Source organism: Anopheles nili, chromosome 3 (genome assembly GCF_943737925.1).
Source record: "Anopheles nili chromosome 3, idAnoNiliSN_F5_01, whole genome shotgun sequence".
Taxonomy (NCBI): Eukaryota; Metazoa; Arthropoda; class Insecta; order Diptera; family Culicidae; genus Anopheles; species Anopheles nili.
This window is the reverse complement of record NC_071292.1, coordinates 48,800,428-48,818,490: the sequence shown is the minus strand read 5'-3', so window position 1 is coordinate 48,818,490 and position 18,063 is coordinate 48,800,428. Positions and strand designations below refer to the sequence as shown.

The 18,063-nt window shown below is 50.1% G+C and overlaps 2 protein-coding genes across 2 annotated transcripts; one reads left to right on the top strand and one right to left on the bottom strand.

The window, feature by feature from the left end:
• The first annotated feature begins 629 nt into the window (after positions 1–629).
• On the top strand, positions 630–1,832 carry LOC128727312 (uncharacterized). Its single transcript, XM_053821206.1, has 2 exons — positions 630–658; positions 735–1,832. The coding sequence occupies exons 1-2, from the start codon at positions 638–640 to the stop codon at positions 1,569–1,571; spliced, it is 858 nt and encodes a 285-aa protein (XP_053677181.1). The 5' UTR covers positions 630–637; the 3' UTR covers positions 1,572–1,832.
• LOC128727311 (pancreatic triacylglycerol lipase-like) lies at positions 1,833–5,551 on the bottom strand. The gene is made up of 5 exons (XM_053821205.1): positions 5,422–5,551; positions 3,244–4,119; positions 2,957–3,175; positions 2,550–2,883; positions 1,833–2,464 (listed from the first exon to the last, which is right to left on the bottom strand). Exons 1-5 carry the CDS (start codon positions 5,549–5,551, stop codon positions 2,359–2,361), a joined length of 1,665 nt encoding a protein of 554 aa, XP_053677180.1. The 3' UTR covers positions 1,833–2,358.
• Positions 5,552–18,063: the final 12,512 nt, after the last annotated feature.

Sequence of the window (18,063 nt, the reverse complement as noted above, 5' to 3'; positions counted from 1 at the left end):
TAAAATAACTTGAACGGTTATTGAAATAAAATAATTTCATTGAAATTTTAAATTACTAAAATCGTTCAAAGAACATGCAATAATATTTTTTGTTTTTTTTTTTTAATTGTTTTATGGCATCCATTCAATCGAATACAAATCTCACTTAGTAAATTATCGGCTCAAGACAATAGCGTATTTCTGAAAATTTACAGAAAATATAACGAAAATTTTCTGCAAACATTTGTATAATAATATTTTGTCAAAAACCGACGAAATATAAGGTTAAAAATCAAATTTCCAAGCTGATATTCAGCAAGCGAGCGCGTCAGCAGAGAGAATTGTCAGACCGAGGTTATTAGCAGAGGTTGGCATCTCGAAATTACGGCTACCTGAGAGATGAGAAGGATGAGAAATCGTGAAAAAAAAGTTGAGTGAAGCTTCGTATGAGAATCGGTTCAGTGAGGGCGCTTGTATTCACCAAAAATATTTACACTTTTGAGCTCATCGTTCACGTCGGTTATTATCATCACGAATAAAAACGGCGCGAAAGGCGCTCAGAGCTGCGAACACTTTAGGCACTAGCTTGGGCCCATTTTTCTGATGTGCGTCATCGTTCGGACGGAAAACTCTTCCGACGTGCAAAATCCCACGCCCGATGGACATTCTTAGTATGGATGTAAGTAACGTTTCCGCTATTCTCGTCAACACCACTAATTCAAACGACACACGCATTCGCTCTCGCCAACGAGCAGAAACCGAAATCGGCTTCAAACGTGCAGAAAGAGGAGCTTGTGCTGATATTCGAGGAGTACCAACAGAAATCCAAGCTGACAAACCTGGACGACAGCAAAGAGCGTTCGAGATTCTGGACGGAAGCAACTCAACGGCTGAACAAGATAGAGGGTGGCACGGTAAAATCATGCTCGAAATGGGTGAAGTATTGGGCGGACGTGTTGATCAACTTGCGCCGCAAATGCCGCCTGGTAGTCGAAGGACGATCGAAGCGTATCGGTCCCACACCGTTCGAGGTGCGCATACTACGGGTTGGTAACCTGTACGACGTACTAGAACAGTGGTCCAAAGCGATCGACCACGGCCAAGAGATGGGTTCGATACAGAGCGTCGACGAGTACTACCCAGAGGATACTGGCGTGCAGAAGGAGGAAATAGTAGTCGAAAACTACACGGAAGACGCCATGGAGGAGGAGTTCGTAGCGAGCTTTTCCAAACCCATCGTGGACACCTCTCCGCATAGCGTCGCGAACGAGCTGCACATGCGAAAGCATTCGATAGACGAGCTGAAATCGATGGCCAACGCCGGTGGCACAACCGAGTACGTCGAGCTGACGACCGTCACGAGCGAGTTCCTGCGACCGAAGCAAACCATCATCGCTCAACCCCAGGCCAGGCTGAAGGAGGATCTGAAACGCACCACCGAAAAGCTGGAGACGGTCATGAAGAAGCGGAAAATCGACGACTCGCAGTTTGCCGTTGCCCAGGCGCTCAACAACATGTCCTCGGCCATTCTGGCGCTATCGAACAGCCTCAACGATCTGGCCCACGCCATCACGAACGGTGCCATGTCGTGAGGTGGGGCCCCTCACGGTGAAGCAGCATGGTAAGTACAGCGTTAATTAGTGTTTAGGGAAGCGATGCAATGAACAGTGTTTTAATGACTTCGATATGTGTATGTATGTATGCGCGCGTTTATAGCTACAAAAGAGTCGCGCAAGAGAGCCGATAAAAAGTACACGAAATAAATGTATCATTTTATTCCATAACTTACAATCACTCTTTTCGTACAGGTATCACAATAAAGTTTTCAGCTTCTTCTCTTTTTTCTAAACGTTAACTAATGCCGAAACGCGGCCCCGGAAGCAACCGCGACCGTGTAAGCCTCGTGCCGGGAACGATTACGCGCTAGGGCGGCACATGTCGGCTCGAATTAATTCAAAAAAACAAAAAAAAAGCATTACACATATATGGCTCCCGAGGGGTAACGAAACAATTGAATACAAACTCGTGAAAATGGTGACCGCAAGGGGGTGGTGGGGCCACACTGGCTTCAAATTTCACTTACACACATCGGGAATTATATCACTTTGGCTTATCTCTACCAATGCACAATTCCAACTCGCCGTATGTCGTTTTTTTATGCTCTCACTGGTGCACTCTTCCGGCGTAGGCGGGGCGCGGTGCCAAAACCCGGTGCATCCTGCACACGACGTCGGTAAGGACACGCGCATAGACACGCTCTTGTCTTGGGCATGCATACCGGGCCCGTTGGTTAGGAAGGCGCAGGACATTCACAATATTTCACAGAAATGATCTAAGGAAACGCTGGGTTGAAGGTGATAACCCGCCACAACCGGGCAGCTATCGCTTGCAGTTGTCGTAGAACGAGTACGAACCACGGCTGGCAATGTCGGCGTATTCGCGTTTCGGTGCGCACAGCTTATTCGGATACTCGATGTTGCGCTTTCTGCAGGTGAGAAGAATGAAAAACCCAGCTTAATGTGAGCGAAGGATTGTTGCAAGGATGCGCGTTATCAGGCGTTTTGGCTTACTCGCGTGAGGGCATCTGCATCGTTTCGACCTGGATCGATTTCACGTACAGGTGGCTATTGCACCAGAACAGACACAGCGTGGTCGGTTCGAGGACGTTCATGTCGTGTGTCCAGGCCAACTCCACCTTCCGGATACGATCGCCGAGATCATGCGGGTTGGTCACCACCACCTGGTACGTGGTTCCGTGCTCAAGCCGTGCCGTGCCCTTAGGCGTGAGGTCAATATTGCGTAAGGCACCACGCTCGGAGAAAATCCCCGCCGTTAGATGGCCCTGTACCCACGGTTCCGCTACCTTCGGTTTGGCCAGCTCAACCGTGAAACGATAGTGGCGTTCTACAGGTTCAAAAAAGGAACCAAAGGAACACAGTTAATTACACGTTTAAAAAGCAACTTACTGTGTACGTACGGCAAAAAGGAAAATCACGCCCCGTCGCCAGGAAGTACTTGCCCGGTTGGGGCGCTACCGGCACGCTCGAGGATCCACTAATGACGTCATTCTCGGAAACGTTCTGCCGGGCGGTTGTGATGGGAAGTGACGCATGATAGCCCATTAGAGCGCAATTACCAGCCGTGCATTTGAAGCAATTACCACTCAGGAAGTGCTGATAAGACGGACACCGATGTGCTGTAAAAACGATTGATAACGTGATCAAACACACGCATCCTCCTAAAGGACAACGAACAACGACTTACCTACGTACGGACACTTCCCATTGATGCTGTCGATAAACAGCTTGATCGCGCGGATGTGATTACACGCTAGCAACACCCGTGAAGCCTCCTCGATACCATCCTTAATCAGCGTGAGTGGGATCGTGGCTGCACCTTCCTGCGATAATGCACATCCCGGTTGTTCCTTGCCATTGTTGGGGTAAAAATCAAGATGACCACAAGCATGCGACATCCCGTAACCAGGGATCTCCAATCGAAACACACTACGCCCGTCCGTGTGGATCACATCAACGAGGGTCGCATCCGAGGGGTCAAGTCTCACGATCGGTCCCATACCCTGGAAGTACGGTTCCGCCGGATCGAGTCCAGTAATGCGCCCTAAGCCAGCAATCCGCTCCCCAGCATACGCTGCCGTATGCGCTCCTAGCGAGTGTCCAATCAGGTGCACATCTTCCGGTTGCAACCCACGGTACTCCTGCAGCTTCCGGATGAGATAAGCGATCTCAAGCCCAACCAAGCGTGTGTTAGCCGTTGCTTGGGTGTACAGTGGCAACGAACCACCGGCCCAATCGACTACGATCACGTTCAGCGAACCACGCGTGATCAATTCATCGCGCATTTCCGACACCCAGTTTGAAAGTGGCGTATCGATGAAACCGTGGATGATGAACTTTGTTGCCCAGTCTGGGTTGAAGTGCGATTTGACGATCGTGTCCTTCGATTCCGCTTGTAACAGCTGCCCATCGGTGGGGTTTTGCTCCGTGTACAGGATGAAGCGCGTGTTGATGACGCTCCGTGGCAGCGGGAAGACATTAAACGGCCGGAAGATCAGGTGATACCAGTCCTTGGTGATGTTAAGGCATCCAAGCTCACCGTAACACCGTGTCATGTTCTCATCTGCAAGTGATCAGGGGAAAAAAGAACCCGTCGCCGGATTAGTAATCGTGTTTTTGCCTCACATATCTCGCAGCCTTCGGTCACGTGGTTGATTTGTGGCCTGATTTTCCGCTACGGCAATTATCACAGTGCCGCACGACCTTCACACGCGCCATTGCACGGCACCAGCTCGGATGTTGACCGATTTCTAATGGGCGTTTGCAACGGAGTCGCATGGTGTGAAAAATCCGGCTCCAGTTGAAGTGAAGAAAGCGTGAGTTTTTCGTGAGCTCATCTTCTGACCCAAACGTCGCTCGTTCTCAAGCTCCACCTTACGGTTGTTGCCTTTGTGCATGAGATTCAGGGAAAACTGTGGCAAGAGGGAGCCAGAGAAAGGCTTGGCAAGCCGGCAATTGCTGGCGTTCGTTCGTTACCCAACGCACATCTTGCAGACGCTCTCCACGTGAGACGTTAGAGAAGGCCTTTTTTTTTGGGGGATGAAAAAAAACGAAGCATGATCGCGCGTAACGCCACACTAGGTCAACCCCCTTCGGTGGTGGGGTAGGAGTTTTTCCGAATGCGTATTATTACTGCATTTTTTTCTCGTTTCTCATTTTGCACAACAGCGACAAAACCCAACCGCAAAAGGGTCTTGATCAATCGATCGAGGGGATCGTAGGTTTTTTTTCTTCTTCAGCGTGAGTTATTAATGGGTTTTCCATCGATCGGTGGTGGTTTCGGGAGGGCTTGGGAAATGTGCGTGATTCCGACCTATCGTAAAGGGTAACGGCGTGGAGCATTTGGTATATACTGAGCCGTAGGTAAAGGCCACCGGGCACGGAACAAAAAAGTAATAGTAATTAGCTCACCTTAGGGTGGTGGAGGTTTTGTGTTTCAAGCAGGGGCAAAAAAAGCACTCCTCTAGACGCACTCATAACGAAAACAATGTCAACTTGGCGCTGTTGGATACCGGATTTTGAACTGCCTAGTTGATAGCACAAACCGACAGGCGCATAAAGCCCGGTCCGTCAAGGATAAAAACATAAGAACCTTGGGGGCACAAATTGATTGGAGGCTAACGAAAACGGACAGCTGATGGTGTCCGCAACACCTTCCACGCGGCGGACCGTTAGGGGGAGATCGTAAAAGATCGTTAGAGAAAAAAAACATCACAATTCAAGCCTGCTTCAACGAAAAAACCGGAGCCTGCTTCAACGAAAAAAAACAGCAACACAAACAGTTTGTTCCTGTTTTCGCTTTCCGTTGACAGGATGTTGACAGCTCGGCGTTCATGATGACGTCCTAGAAGATACGGATACTTACATGGCAACCAGGGAAGATTGATGTTGTCCATCCGGGCCCAGCTTAGTGCATCCAGGGGACCTGCCAGGCCGGGATCAACCAAGCAGATGATGTTTATAGCTAATAATGATGAAGCTAGAAAGCCCAACATTTTGATGGGACTGCAAACGGGCGAAGAAGAAAAGAAAAAACATCGTTAGTAAAGCTTGAACTCAGCTTGCTTAATGGCACACACACGTTGGATAACGTCACTCCGAGCATTTCCTTCTCCCGATGGTGGCACGTTTCCTCAATCCCGGCGGTCGAAAAGGAAATCAAACCCCTGCAAACGCAGTTCCAAAATGACAAAACGATGACGCACGAACCGCCCGAACAAAGCTACTAAAGGTGGCTTCATTTGCTTCCTCCTAATGGCGACGAGTGCGTGCGCACGCGTGTGTGTGTGTGTGTGATCATTAATAATCATGCTGCACGTCCGCGTGTCGTACGGCGCTGTGCCCATACTGATGGATGGAACCGGCCCATTCCGGGTCCCAACCTAATACCTGTTAAGCACCCTACCCATCCCCGCGGGACGTCATTAAATGGCGGCTTCTTCGCGAAGATTGTCGCGATTTGGTGGATGTCGCTAATTCGCAGTATTTGCAACGCTTGGCTGATTTTGGGGTCGCTCACAACCGTCGCGGTAATGTGGCAAACTATTTAGCAAAAGTGCTTCTTCTCCTACACCCTCAGGGACAGGTTACAAAGGGCCAAAAGCAAAAGAAACAAAAAAAAAAACAAAACAAGCGCCCTTCATTGGATGGGCTGTGGTCGACACTTTACGGAAACGGCTTTGAGGCCGGAAAAGCGGGCGCTATAATTAGCCAGAAGGTTCAATAAGTACCCGTTGGGGGGTTGGGATGAATTAGCAGCAATTGAAGCGCCTCATTTCGCAACCACGGCCGTTGTCACCGTCGAGCTGAGTAATTGCAACAGCTGGATGCATCACGTTTTGGATTGGGAAACGTCCAAAGGGGTAGGATTGCATCGAACGTACCGAAGCCGGAGCCAAGGAGCTGTTAGTAAAGCATTTTGGAACCATCTCGATGGGGAGTAGAGCCGTATAGAAATTGGAACAACAAAAAAGGTGATAAATGAACTATTCTCAGCTTTGCAAAAGGTTTACGGCGGCTTGGGTCAATAAAATGCACAATGATTCAACCGAGTGGAAGCGAGAGAGTGAGAGAGCGAGAAAGAGTTAAAAAGAGATCGCGAGAGAAAATGCAACTGGCACTTTGGTGCAGTTCGGTTTGGTTGCGCGATTGAACCGCCTGGTCTGGGCGGTATTGGTGGCCACCCTTCTGGCCGCAAGAAAAGAAAGTCGTCCAGTGGAGTTGTGGTGTGCGAAAAATAAAAAAAAATAGAAAAAATGAAAAAGAAACACCCTCCCCTGCCCGTGCACCGTATGAGGGCGGTTTTAGTGGCGCTTGATTTGCAATTAAATAATACCCACTTCGCTTCCCGAGCCGAACGCGGAAAACGTCGGTGCTGCTGATTGGTTGAATTGATTAAATTTCGCACAAAAACTTCACGTGGGAAGGTGGATTTTATCCGGTGGTTGGGTAAATTAAAGCTCGAGGATTAAATGCACCCGCCCCAGTTGGGTTTAGTCATAACACTCGGGAGATTTTATTAAAAAAAATGTCATATAATTACTTAACTACAACTTAAATTACTGCATGCAAGATCGAGTTACGCTCACCGAATGGGATAAAGATCTATTGAGGCGAATTAAGATGTACATGATCGAGGTGCCATTCCGGTTGTTGATTACGATCTGCTGGACTAATTTTATTAGGATTCAATTTTTTCGAAACAATTTCTACACCACGAATGCCCTACAACCACGATCGAATGCGCAACGGTTTTGCGTTGGACGCCATGTGCAAGCATAACACGTGATGACCGCAGCCTTTTGCTGAGCCTGCACACAAAGGGCTCGCTCTCTCTCTCTCTCTCTCTGTCCGTCTGCTCGAATGGTGCAGCAGCAGCAAAGAAAAAGCCGAAACAAACAACAAGAAAAGCTAGGTGAAAATAAATCGGAGCAAATCACGAACGGAAAGTACGACCGCGCGTTGTTCCTTCGCGCTCAAGCGGAGAATGTGAGTTCGCCGGGCCCGTTTAGGTTGCGGATTATATCATCCTACTAGCCCCCCCTTTGTGTGTGTGTGCACGAGGTGTGCCCCCAAAGGTGGGTTAAAGTGTGCTTGTTGAACACCATTAGCCATCAGCCAAGCGAGCACCAAAAGGTAACACACAAGCGTTACGATCGGTTCCTTACCTGTCACGGAATTTTTGACACAGTTTCCACGCTTTTTTTTGTTTGTTTGTTTTGATGGCTCACACTCGATCATGCCAGGATCACTGAACTAAGACGCGCGCAGCTGATCCATATCTCTCACTCTCTATCTCTCGGCCCTTTCGTGAATTGCTCTCAAACGCGTTAAATCCTTCCATTGTCCGGGCGCCGGTCGTAATGCTCGTCGGCTTCTTCATATCTGACACAAATCGGAACGAGCAGGCGGCGTTACGAAACGTTACCAAGCATAGTTTTTTTTTTTACCAATCTCATTGTTGCAGGGTTCGAGGCCACGGCAACAACAAAAAAAGGGTGCGCATCCAAGCGGCATGCGTTTTTCTTGTTGCTACTTTTTTTGTGCTTTTGATCACACTCCAAAAAGGGGTGGCTTCTTTGAGCGCAAACACTTGACTTCACGGTCGAAGCCCACTTTCCACCAGAGTCAGGTTGACAACGACGTGTCGTTAGCGAGCGAGCAAAATGCTTCCGAGAGGCCCTTCAAAAGGGTCATAACAGGGCCAGCAGAAACTTGCTTGATGGCTTCAGGCCGATCAGGGTTTCCTGTTGGCGAAGGAAAACGGCATCATTATGCGTTTCCTACCGGTACCGTAAGCTTCCCGGTGGCTCGTCGAATTTTCCAGACTCCTCTGGGTGTTAAAGCGCATGGTTTGAACGCTTGCAGCCACCGGTTGCGAAGTGACCGAACGGTTCACTTTTCAAACTTTACGCTGCGTCACCACACGCGCGAAGACTCCGTTTTTGAATTCGTGTCGCGTCTCATGCCACGACCGTTGACAGTCCGTTTAGCTTAATGGTGGTCGTTCACTTGAGCCGAACAACGAGTAAAAAAAAGCCGCGACAAAAAAGCTTCGAGAAACGCCGATGTCGCCTTCAACGGGGTGGCGTTCTAAGTGATCACGCGGGCCTCCATCGTTTCGTTCCGACGATCGCTCAAGCACAACGACATTGCCCCGTGGCCTACAAATGGCGTACGAGATAAGAGAGAGAGAAAAAAATAGGGGAAAGAAACTACACGAAAAAAAAACCCCAACTGCAAGCGGTTTCGAACGGGTTCCTCTTCGCGATTGGCACTCGGGTGGATGCAAAGTGGCTTGCAAACGTAAACAAAAGTTACGTAACAAGCTCGATCATCGGTTTGCCGTCTACCTGTGAGCCTGCTTGCGGGTGTATGTGTGTGTGTACGTGTGCATGTACGTGCCAATTCCCTCGTCGGAAGGCCACCTTCTCGACCGGGAAAAAGGGCTGCCCAACCGGGAGCCGTGAAAGTGAACGCTGCGCTTAAACTAAAAGCTAACCAAACTTACGCTTAAGAAACAATGCATCAAATCCGTGTGGTCTCTCGTGCGCCAACGCTTAACCGTGGTGGGAAACTGTTGCGGGGTTGCTGCTGGCTCGTGTTGTTGACTCCTCCTCCTGCCGGGAAGCTGCGTGGTGTTGTTGAAGCGTTTTTTTTTCGAAGGGCACAAGCGGGAGTTTTGGGAAGAGAACAAATAGAGAGCACGAATTAGTCTCCCTCGGGCTTTTTTTTTGGCAGCACACCAGTGGTCCTGCAACCCGGTGTTGCACAGCGGTGTTGTTGGCTGCTGCAAAGTGCTCGAAAAATAGCAGATAAGCTCGCTGGTGTGTGTGGTCGCGTTATGTAGCCTGTGATGGTCGCCAGCGCATGATAGCATAAATTTGAAGAGGTCGCATCAAAAAATCACTCGCCACTTTGGAGCGTTTGTGTTCGATTTTTGGGTGGCGATTGCGCGGTTTGTTGAATGAAAAATGAATGTTTTTTTTTCGCTCTTCCTTTAGCTGCACTAGCTTTCGATAACGCTACCACCGGGGCTTGTTTGGGAGGGAGGTTTTTGTTGTGAAGCTATATCAACACCGACTTTGGTTCGGCTTCGATGCGCACTTTGTAACGTCTGAACCGTCGTTTCCTTACACACGGGGAGAGGGATTTTATTTTGCTCGTGCTGTATTCTTTTTACGAAAAACCTATAACACCCGAGAGTCACCGCCGGACGGACGAAAAAACAATCCGTTTTGTGGTTGTTTTTTTCGCTCCGTTCACACTCACAAGTCCACAGGTCAACAATTTGAATTACAATCGCGCGAAAGAACGGCAAACATTCGAACCTTGCGCACCGGATTGACAAACTTTCGACGCAGAAAAGGGCGCTCGTTGGACGGCCTGCACTAAACTGCACTTCCTTCTTCGCGCCAACACAACCACACATTAAGGGGGCACAAAACCGATGCCGACTACATCACGAAAGGGGTGCGTTTGTTGTTTGTTCGCTGATTTACTAAGTGACGGGGTTTCAAAGCCTCAGCTCTAAGCTTCGCAAAACTCACTCTCACAGCGGGAAAAACTCGACGGAAACGGTGCCCCTGGTTTTTGCTACCGCGGAAAACCGTTTTTCGGTTGGCGTACGACGTTTGCACACTTTCACTGCCAGCGATCGACTTCAGAGCCCGCGGTTGTGAGCAGGGTGTATTAAAAGCTCACGCATTCCACGCTCTCGGGGCGCGTTTTGCTCTATCGCTGAGAGCTCGTACTGCTGTGAGTGAGTGTGTGAGAGCGAGAGGGCAAGAGTGAGAAAGCGAAAGCAAGAACGAGAAAGAGAGAGAGAGAGAGAGAGAGCGATAAAGAGGGGTGATCTTTCAGAGCAAGAGCGAGAGTCTACTCATTTGGCTGCGATTCGAGCAGTGATCGAGCCGTTGAAACCGAAAGTCGAGCAGAATGGAGAATCGAGCAGCCCCGTCAGACGCTTCCTAGCGCTCTTCTGCAGGAATACGTCTCGTGGAAGGGCTTGTTTGATGCCATCGTCATGGATTAGCCAACGTTGGCCTCGCTAAAGATGCACCCCGATCAGCGGGCACGGTTTCCGAGGTTGACGAGGTCATTTTACTTGCTAATAAGCGGCTTTTATCGGGATTTGGAAAGAAGCTCCAGCCCAACCGGAGAGCCTCTCTTGATGGCCTTGATTTTCTTGGGGCTCGTTCGTTTGCGGTCACCTAGTGGAGTCTCATCACCGACAACCGAGATCGGTATCGATAGCCCCCCGCCGTCGATAGGGAGGCTGAATTCATTTATCTTAGGTTCCGTGGCAAGAATCGATACCATAGGACGTAAGGCGCATCATAAGCCGGTCGTAACTCTACACGGAGCACCCAGTTTGGCCTTTTCAAAAAGGCCGAAAGGCCCAGACAAGGTTTTCTTGCAGTCACATTCCACTCACTCGGATGCGGATCGGTGTTCAATTAGCCCCGTCAGGGCTTTATCATTGTGGTTCTTGCGCACGATGGTGCCTTCTAGAAGGTGGGTCTCTCCATTTATGTTTGCCGTCCAGAACCGTCCGTGGACGATCGAGAGCCGGCGCGTGTTGGGGATTTCACTTTTCACGAAGCGCGCGAACCATTTGTGCTGCTGCTTGGAAGGGGAAAGCCGGTTTTTTGAAGCTAAGCGGGTGTGTCTTTTTTTCTTTTTACGAAAAAGACCAGCAACCATTGGAGACAGGTTGCTAGGGCACGGTGACGGTTGTTAGGGAGGTTGCTGTTCAAACTGTCGGTTAGTTAATTATCGACAAACGAGAGCTTTCATAGGGCGTTGCAAACGAACCCACAATTATTGGTGTTGCATTCGGCAATGCTGTTGGCGTGTCGTCTCCCTTCGAGTGTCTCCACTAAGGTCATTCTCACCCAAAACCCCCCAAAAAACGAAGCATTTTTCAAAAGCAACCCCAAATGCTTTCACACCACCCAAAACCGCTCTTAAAACTCACTCAAAACGCGCCTTCCGAAACGTGCAGCGATGTTTCCAGAAGGAAAAATCCAACCCCCAAACAAATATCGACTCGAAGCGGAGCTCGAGAAGCAAAACCTACTCGACCGACAAGAACCGTCCCGCGCGGTGTGGTGCGATAGAAAAACACGTTCACGCAAGGCGCGTTTGAGGAATTGCGCAGCTCAGACGGAATTACCCGGCGTGCGTTTAGCCGGCGTTTTTTTTTGTTGCTTTCCTTCACTTCTTCTCAGTCTGGAAGGGAAGGGCTTCTCGGTCTGCACTTCGAACTTCTGCTCGGAAGCGTCCATTCCACGCGTTTGGCTAGCGATTCCGTTGCGTCACGCGAACGCGCAAACGCCGATAACGACACGCGGTTGGTGCAATGTGGCGTTCTCGAACGCGCGGAAAGATCGCACACCGTCCGGTTTTGGTGGCTCCTTCTAGTGGTGGCGGGCAGATGGGAGTTTGAGAGAGGGGCACGAGTGCAGCGCCAAGCCCGTCGGCACGTTAGGCACCAAATATATCGCGCCGAGCGGTTGAGCAAGAACCAAAAGCGGTTTTTAGTTCGATTCGTACTTTTTTTTGTGTTGTTGCTTCTCTCTTCTTATTTCCACCCCAAATGCACGCAAGCGGCTCTCACCCGGGTTTGTGTGAGCCTTTTTGGCGCGCACGATGGAAGATTTCAAGCCGTTATTTCGAAATACCAACGCGTGTGGCTCGAGCGCGTCCGCTCGATCGAAAGACTTAAACGATGGAAAAGACACGAACCTCACGAATGTCGCGGGATCAAACATATGTGACATATGGACACCTGCTACTCATCCTTTTCTCTCTCACTCTCTCTCTCTCTCTCTCTCTCTCTCTCTCGCATTCGCTCTTCTTCTCGTGGCTCATCTTCAGCCCGCCTTGAAGCCTTTCAAAAGATCATCCGTTATCGCGATTATTAAGATTTAAACGCTTTGCACAATAGGGACCACGGTTTGTAGCGTCTTTTTTGAAAATGATTTCTTTTTCCTACCTCTCAACCCATTTGACACCCTGCAGCTTCTCTCTCTCTCTCTATTGCGCATGTTACGTGCTTAGTTTTGTTGTGCTTCAAATTCACGTCGTTTCGCAAAGCGCCAAACACCCGTTGGGACGAGAAAATAAGTGACTACGCGCCACCGGGTTTCTCGCCTGGTGACGATGGTGACGGCACAACACAACGCGAGCGGTCGGCACCATTTCCTTGTTATTGTTTTACAAACCCGCGCGGAACCGGGCGGAGTTCTCGGGAGCGCGGGTTTTTGCCTTCGAAAGTCTGTGACGTGGCGCAAAAGCACCAAAGCGCGCTTCAAACTTTTCCTCACCGGTTGGCGACAGTTATCTTTACTGGATGTGCTGTAATCTAACCTAAAAGCATCTACGCAACACCCGTTTCGACGTAGTGGAGCATTTCTAAAGGCAGGACGTTGCTTGACCGACGCACAGGATACACGATCCTTTTGTGCATTGCGCGATCAGCCGCGCAAGTGGCGCCTTTTGGGGGTGTTTGTTGTTCTTTCGTGTTCCCGTTCACCTTTTAAGGACCGGTGGCTAGCGAACAGCCACTTCAATGGGGCCCCAAGAGAACACCTAGCAGGGAGTCGGGTGCAAAATGCGGCTTCAAAAGTGTGTCGTGATTATGTAAATGCTTCTCTCGCCCCGTGTGTGTGTGTGTGTGTGTGATCAACCATACTACTATGGGGGTAGGGATTAGGCCGCGGGTCAGTCTAATCTGTGCGTTTTATTACGATTTCACTTCCTAGTTTCGTGTGGTTGGGTCGTTTTACGTGCTGCACGACGCGTCCACCTTTCCATCGAGGTCGAGTCCGTTTGCCGGTTTGGTAATAATGCTGAATGATTTATGCGTGTTTCTCCTCTATCTCTGACCCCATCAGGACGCGCTATCGAATGCACTCACTTTCTTTGTATTCTAGCTTAAGTGCAAGTATTTTTTACTGGTTTATTTCGTTCCTCACTACAGCTGGCGGATCGAAAATTCCCTCGCACTAAGTCTCCCAGAGTAAGAGCTTTTTTTTTATCCTCTAACAAAAAAAAAGAGCCACCACGCGAGCAGTAGAGTCACAGACATTATCTGCTAACTGGCGATCGGTAAAGCGGTAATGTTGAAAGCACTCTGTGGCAATCGCGATGTACATCTTTCACACCGTTGCCCAACGCGCTTTTGTTTCGTTTTCCATTCCGGCCGTAATGAGCTCTCCATTTGCAGCTGGCAAAGAAAGAATTGTTCCTCGCGCTTGAGGACATACTGGGTTGTAATTGTTGCAATGCTTTAGTCCTTTTTTGGGATAATCCTTGCACCACCGCGCATGAATGCTTGCTTACCTCGTTTCGGGGTTGATTTTCCGGTAAAGGTGTTGCAGGTAAAGGCATTAATGTTGAAACTAAACCCTTGGCTCGTTGTGAGGGAAATCTCAATTCGCAAACTCTTTAGACCCGCACCTGGCAGTACTTGGCTCCTTTGGCTGTATGGCGCAATTATAAGCTAATGGCAAGAATGGCTTTTTCTCGGCTACATCCCCTCGCCATTTACCTCAAGTGAGGCCCCCATTTCAACTGAACTTGAGCCGGGTAACGAAGGCCACCCAGGCGGCTCCCAGAGTGGGAGCATACAGCATTCTAAATTCAAGATCGTGTAAGCAGCAAACAACCATATTGTAATGGGTAACGTAGGGAAAAAGGCCAACGAAGGTGTCCGGAGTTGGCCCGGTTCTCGACGTCGACGTTCACCTCCGTTGGGTGTTGGAGAGCCGGATTAATTGAGGTCGTCATCATCATTCGCACTCAGAGTGCGGTTTCTGCTGCAGAACCGATCGCGGTGGAAGCGCGGGTAATCTTGAGGAAGTAAAAGTGGTTTTTCTCGGTTCGAAGGGGACGCACATACACGCACATTACCGTTAAGAGGGGAAATTAAAAAGAAAAAAAAACACCCCCAAACCGAGGCTAGGCGACAAAACCGGGGATTGGTTGTTCTCGTCATGGAACCGCCGAGAAGCTCGAATCGAAAGCGTGCAGGTGTTGTAACACCACCGTAGGAGCCGTAATTGTTGGTTTATTTTGTTTCGCTTTCAAAGCATCACCAATTGCGCGAGGCGTTTTGAAGTGTTTTTCTGGGTGCGAGATCGGCGTCGGGCGAAAAGGGAATGATCAACCGCGACCCCTTTTGTTTCTCTCACAGCCAGCGCAAGGACGAAATCTATCGGAATCTCGAGTACCCTCGAACGGAACGGGTTCAAACCGGATTTGCATGCACCGAATGCGTACAATTATCATGCTGCCCTTTGTTGACTCCCATTCACCGATCTCGGCGATCTTGGCGTCGGTTGTAATTGAATTTTTCGGTCGATCGGTTTTGTTGTTTTCACCTTGCGACGTCCTCGGGTCATTATGCTGCCTGGCTCGTCCAGCAGACACAAACACGCCACGAGCCAGTGGCCATACCCTCCCAAAAAAAAAAAAGCAGGCACAAAGTGAAACCAGAAACGATGTCAGCGGATGGCAGGATCACTAACCTTACCCAAGAGAACGGTACGGGAACCGGATTGACTTGTTTCGGCGCGTCGTCGGGAATGTCTGGAGCAGGGTGAGCGCGCGCTCCGATGACCTCATTTAACCCCTGTTTGGCCAGCCAGACGATGTTGCTCACCTCTTGAACTTTCCTCAGCCTCTACGAGGTCAGCGCTCGTTGGGCTCGTTTGTTGTCGCGTCCAGCAAAAAAGGTGCCCGTGTAAATGGTTATTAATTGAGCACGCGGTGGTTTTGCGAATTTATGCTCGTAATCGTCATCTCGATGGGGTGAGCTTGCGCCTGCGAGCAGGCAACGAAATGCGCACCCGCGTGTTCTACGCAGCCAAACACGTGCGCGCATCGTCATCGTTGCACTTTCGCGCGCGGTCACAATAAAGCGCAAAAAGAAGGCTTAAAAGAAGGTGTGCGCAAAAGAAAAAAGGAACACAATTCGCCACCGATATTGATCTCTGGTTCAGGAGGCAGGGTACAAAATGCACCACCGGGCGGGGAGGGGTGGTGGGTGGGTTTGGCTTCTCGCGTAACGAACGTAACCACGTGACGGACGGACCATCGGCGCTCGAGAGTATCGAATCGAAAAGCCACCGTGCGCAGTTGGCCACGAAGCCAGGCGCTCCAACAAGGAGGGGGGAGAGAGATCAGGCTGCACTTGAGCCCCGTGTGAGGGAGGGCTAGAGAGGAGGGGGGGGGACTAGAGGAGGAGGGTGACATAATCTCACACACTCACGGACCAAGTGCCGCCTGAAAACCCCATTCCAGTGGTCGCGCGCGAGATGAAACGATGGACGACGGATGGCGCGAATCGCGGGCGGGCGAATGCTGGGAAAGCCTCACACAAGAGGGAACGTGAGAGGAGGGGGGAGGAGGAGGAGGGAAAGAGAGAAGGAGAGTGGCTCCTGGCGGGGGTGCCAATGCCCTCCATCCGAACCCTTTACGAATTGCGGGGTATCCGCGCGCAAGGAATGTATCATATTGAATAAGGCCGAAATGAAGCGAAATGTCGAAAGACGAGGAAAAATAAGCGCCCCCTGGGGGGGTGGGAGGAGAGAAAGCAAGCGGTTGAGATTATGTGCGCGATTTGGTGGACAATCGGGTGCAATTTATTTACATTACCGACCATTACCGAGGCCAACACGTGACAATCTCGATCAGGATCAGCCAATTTGGGTGGACTTTTGGCCACCGAACCGAACCGTTGCGTTTTGATGCAATTTTTGGATGCATCGGTGTAAAGAAAAAAGGGCTCACGTCGATCGCGTCTCCATGTAAACCGGCGTTCCAGCCAACCAGCCAAACAAGAGAAAGTGACGCTGCCGCAAAGCCTACACGGCCTACCTGGGGCTGTTGATGGTGTGTTTTATTTTTGTTTTTTTTTTCTCCTCTTCTCCCGCTGATGCGTCGTAAGGGCCTTGCACTTCCGGAAATGATGACAAAAAAAAAAGCTAAAGTGAACGTCCTTCGTAACGTAATCACCGTCCCTTGTAACGCCCTGCGTTGGAGATCTGAAGCCATTCATCAGCCGCAAGCGAGCGAGCTGCGAGTTTACACACAGGAAGTGACCGAGGATCTTCCCTCCCAGGGGTCAGGGATGGCAAACTGGAGGGTTTAAAAAAAAGGGCCGCAAATTAGCTGCCCTCGAGCTGATTAATGACACAGCCGGATCGTTCGCGTGGATGGCGTCGTTTGGTTATGTATTATTTTGTTTCCTTCGTCACTTAGATAACGCCAGCTGTATTAACCTTTCGGAGGGGAAAAAACGAGCAGAACAGGAGTTAGAGATATAGCTGGGAAATGATTTCCTAACGATTATCGATTTATCGGCATTAAGCGGTTGCTTATCCGCCGCCGTTCTACCTTCACTTGCGGCTGGAGACTTGCGCGATGCATTAAGCGACGAACGCGCAAACGATTACAATTTGCCAACACTCCTGTTTATGCGCTAATCAGGATCGCTAAGCCTTGCGGTGGTTTATCATCTACGCACGATACGGATAAGGGGTATAAATAGCCGCTGCTCGTGCTGGTCACAACACCAACCTAAGCCGGGCCCGGACTGCCGCCCAAGAATACCCGCTGCACGGTCCCTCGGCTATTCCCGGCCAACCCGCCGGTGGTAGAAGTTATGTAAATAAATTACGCCATCACACCACGGCCACGGGGGTTCGGTTCCACCGAATAGGGTGAATGGGCTTTAGAGACATGATCTTAGCTCGCCGCTGCGGGGGAAAGCTCGAATTGCCTGCTCACTTCTCCGTCCGAGGCGTTTCGATCTCAAAATGCATGCTTGTTTTTATATTTTTCCTATTTTACTCGCTCACTCGCTCGCACGAATGTGGCTTTGGTTTTTTTGGTCCACAAGGTTCGATAACACGATACGATGACCGAAACGGCATGCAAATTGACCGTTCTTCTAGCATACTCCTCTCGGTCGCTCGGTTCAGCGCCTTTTTACGCAACCACGCCGTGGGGTTTTACGTGATCTCTCGCGTTCCTGAGCTCATTCTCCCTTGCGCGAAACCTTTCTCCCTCGGTGCTAAGGGTGCGATCGATCAGTCGGGATTATTCTTATCGCTTCGATGGAAACGCAGCCGCTCTATCGCGTGGTATCGACCTTCTGTGCTCATAATTGCACGCGCTTCAGGTTGAATTTCAATGATCCTCGCGACAAAATGGGGATGTGCGGCTAACAACGGACGGCTAACAACGGGCGTCATATCACCTTCTTGGCGGTCGAAACAAAAAAAAAGAAGCGCACGTCACCGACAAGTCGTGCGTGTGTTTTGCACTGACGGTGAATTGATTGAATTTTTAATCAACGCGTACACCCGGCCACATTTCGAAACATTTCCACGACCTTCCCGGAGGCCGAAGGACCTACCCGCTAGTGGCAATCAAAGTGCATGGAAGAAAACGCGCCCGTCCGTGGGGTGGTTTGCGCGTGCGGCAACACAAAAAT

What these genes read in the sequence shown, in the direction of transcription:
- LOC128727312 (XM_053821206.1), top strand. Translation starts at nt 638, where the DNA reads ATGGACATTCTTAGTATGGAT. An exon ending in TGGACATTCTTAGTATGGAT is followed by an intron (nt 659 to 734) that starts GTAAGTAACGTT and finishes GCCAACGAGCAG; the next exon opens with AAACCGAAATCGGCTTCAAA.
- LOC128727311 (XM_053821205.1), bottom strand. Translation starts at nt 5,551, where the DNA reads ATGTTGGGCTTTCTAGCTTCATCATTATTAGCTATAAACATCATCTGC. An exon ending in TGGGAAGTGTCCGTACGTAG is followed by an intron (nt 3,176 to 3,243) that starts GTAAGTCGTTGT and finishes TCGTTTTTACAG; the next exon opens with CACATCGGTGTCCGTCTTAT. An exon ending in ATGCAGATGCCCTCACGCGA is followed by an intron (nt 2,465 to 2,549) that starts GTAAGCCAAAAC and finishes TCTCACCTGCAG; the next exon opens with AAAGCGCAACATCGAGTATC.